This window comes from Calidris pugnax, unplaced genomic scaffold, assembly GCF_001431845.1.
Source record: "Calidris pugnax isolate Ruff unplaced genomic scaffold, ASM143184v1 scaffold748, whole genome shotgun sequence".
NCBI classification, from domain to species: Eukaryota; Metazoa; Chordata; class Aves; order Charadriiformes; family Scolopacidae; genus Calidris; species Calidris pugnax.
Window position 1 is genome coordinate 19589 of NW_015091421.1, and position 1725 is coordinate 21313.

Genomic DNA, 1725 nt, shown 5'->3' on the forward strand with positions numbered 1-1725 from the left:
CGCCATCTCCTCCCGTTTCGAGCCTTTCAGCAACCGGGACAAGACGTTGGTGGTTCAGTTCACGGTGAAGCACGAGCAGAACATCGACTGCGGCGGCGGCTACGTCAAGCTCTTCCCCGACAGCCTCAACCAGGAGGACATGCATGGCGACTCCGAGTACAACATCATGTTCGGTGGGTCCTCGGGACCCCCCCGCCACCCCCCAAAACACCCCCACAGTGTGTGGGACCCCCTTCCCTCACTCTCTATCTCCCACCTCCCCCCCCCAGGCCCTGATATCTGCGGCCCCGGGACCAAGAAGGTCCACGTCATCTTCAACTACAAAGGGAAGAACGTCCTCATCAACAAGGACATTCGCTGCAAGGTGGGAAGGGGGGAAAAAAAAGGGGGGGGCTGCCTTGTTATGGGGGAGAGGGTCCCCCAAAACCCTGCTGAGCCCCTTCCCCTCCCGCAGGACGATGAGTTCACCCACCTCTACACGTTGGTGGTGCGTCCGGACAACACCTACGAGGTGAAGATCGACAACGGGCGGGTGGAATCGGGCAGCCTGGAGGAGGACTGGGACATGTTGCCCCCCCGTAAGATTAAGGACCCCCAGGCCCGAAAACCTGACGATTGGGATGAACGGGCCAAGATCGACGACCCCGAGGACACCAAGCCCGAGGTTAAACCCGACGATTGGGACGAACGGGCCAAGATCGATGACCCCGAGGACACCAAGCCCGAGGTTTGGAGGGGAAAATCCTCTACAGGGTATTTGGGGTTTGGAGAGAAGGTTGTGGGGGTGTCCTGATGCCACTTGTCACCCCCTTTTTGCCCCCCCCAGGACTGGGATAAGCCCGAGCACATCCCTGACCCCGATGCCAAGAAGCCGGAGGATTGGGATGAGGAGATGGACGGGGAGTGGGAGCCCCCCGTTATCCAGAACCCCGAGTACAAGGTGAGGTGTAAGGGGGGGTCTGTGAGGGGGATTAGGGGTCAGAAATGGGCTGTGACCCCCCCAATAACCCCCCCTTGTCATTCCAGGGCGAGTGGAGGCCCCGGCAGATCGACAACCCCGATTACAAGGGGAAATGGGTGCACCCCGAGATCGACAACCCCGAGTACAGCCCCGACCCCCACCTTTACGCCTACGACAGCTTCGGCGTCATCGGCCTCGACCTCTGGCAGGTGGGTGGGGGGGTGACAAAGACACACCCTCCCCCCAAAAAAAAGAAGTCCTGTGACCCCTTTTCTAACTCCCCTTTTATCCCCCAGGTGAAATCCGGCACCATTTTTGACAACTTCCTCATCACGGATGATGAGAAATTAGCGGAGGAAATCGGGAATGAGACCTGGGGGGTCACCAAGGTAAGGGGGGGAAGGGGACAATGATGGTGACAACCCCTGTGTGACCCCCCAAATGTGGGTTTTATCAACCCCCAACCCCTGTGTGACCCCCTAAACGTGGGTTTTATTAACTCCCAAGTCCCTGTGACCCCCCAAATGTGGGTTTTATCGACCCATGAGCCCCCAAATGTGTGTTTTGTTGACCCCCAGCACCCCCGTGATCCCCTCAAATGGGGGTTTTATTGACCCCCAAGCCCCCGTGACCCCCAAAGATGGGTTTTATTGATCTGTGATTACCCAAATGTGGGGTTTATTGCCCCCTAAATGTGGGTTTTATTGACCCATGATCCCCCAAGTGTGGGTTTTATTGCCCCCCAGCCCCCCCGTGACCCCCAA

The 1725-nt window shown here is 58.3% G+C and overlaps 1 protein-coding gene across 1 annotated transcript; it reads left to right on the forward strand.

The window, feature by feature from the left end:
* Nucleotide 1: 1 nt before the first annotated feature.
* On the forward strand, nt 2-1389 carry CALR (calreticulin; the record flags this gene model as incomplete). The annotated part of the gene is made up of 6 exons (XM_014961505.1): nt 2-173; nt 270-364; nt 455-664; nt 827-940; nt 1027-1170; nt 1258-1389. Coding segments are annotated over 6 exons (852 nt in total), but the record flags the coding sequence as incomplete, so codon positions are not given.
* Between the last annotated feature and the right edge of the window lie 336 nt (nt 1390-1725).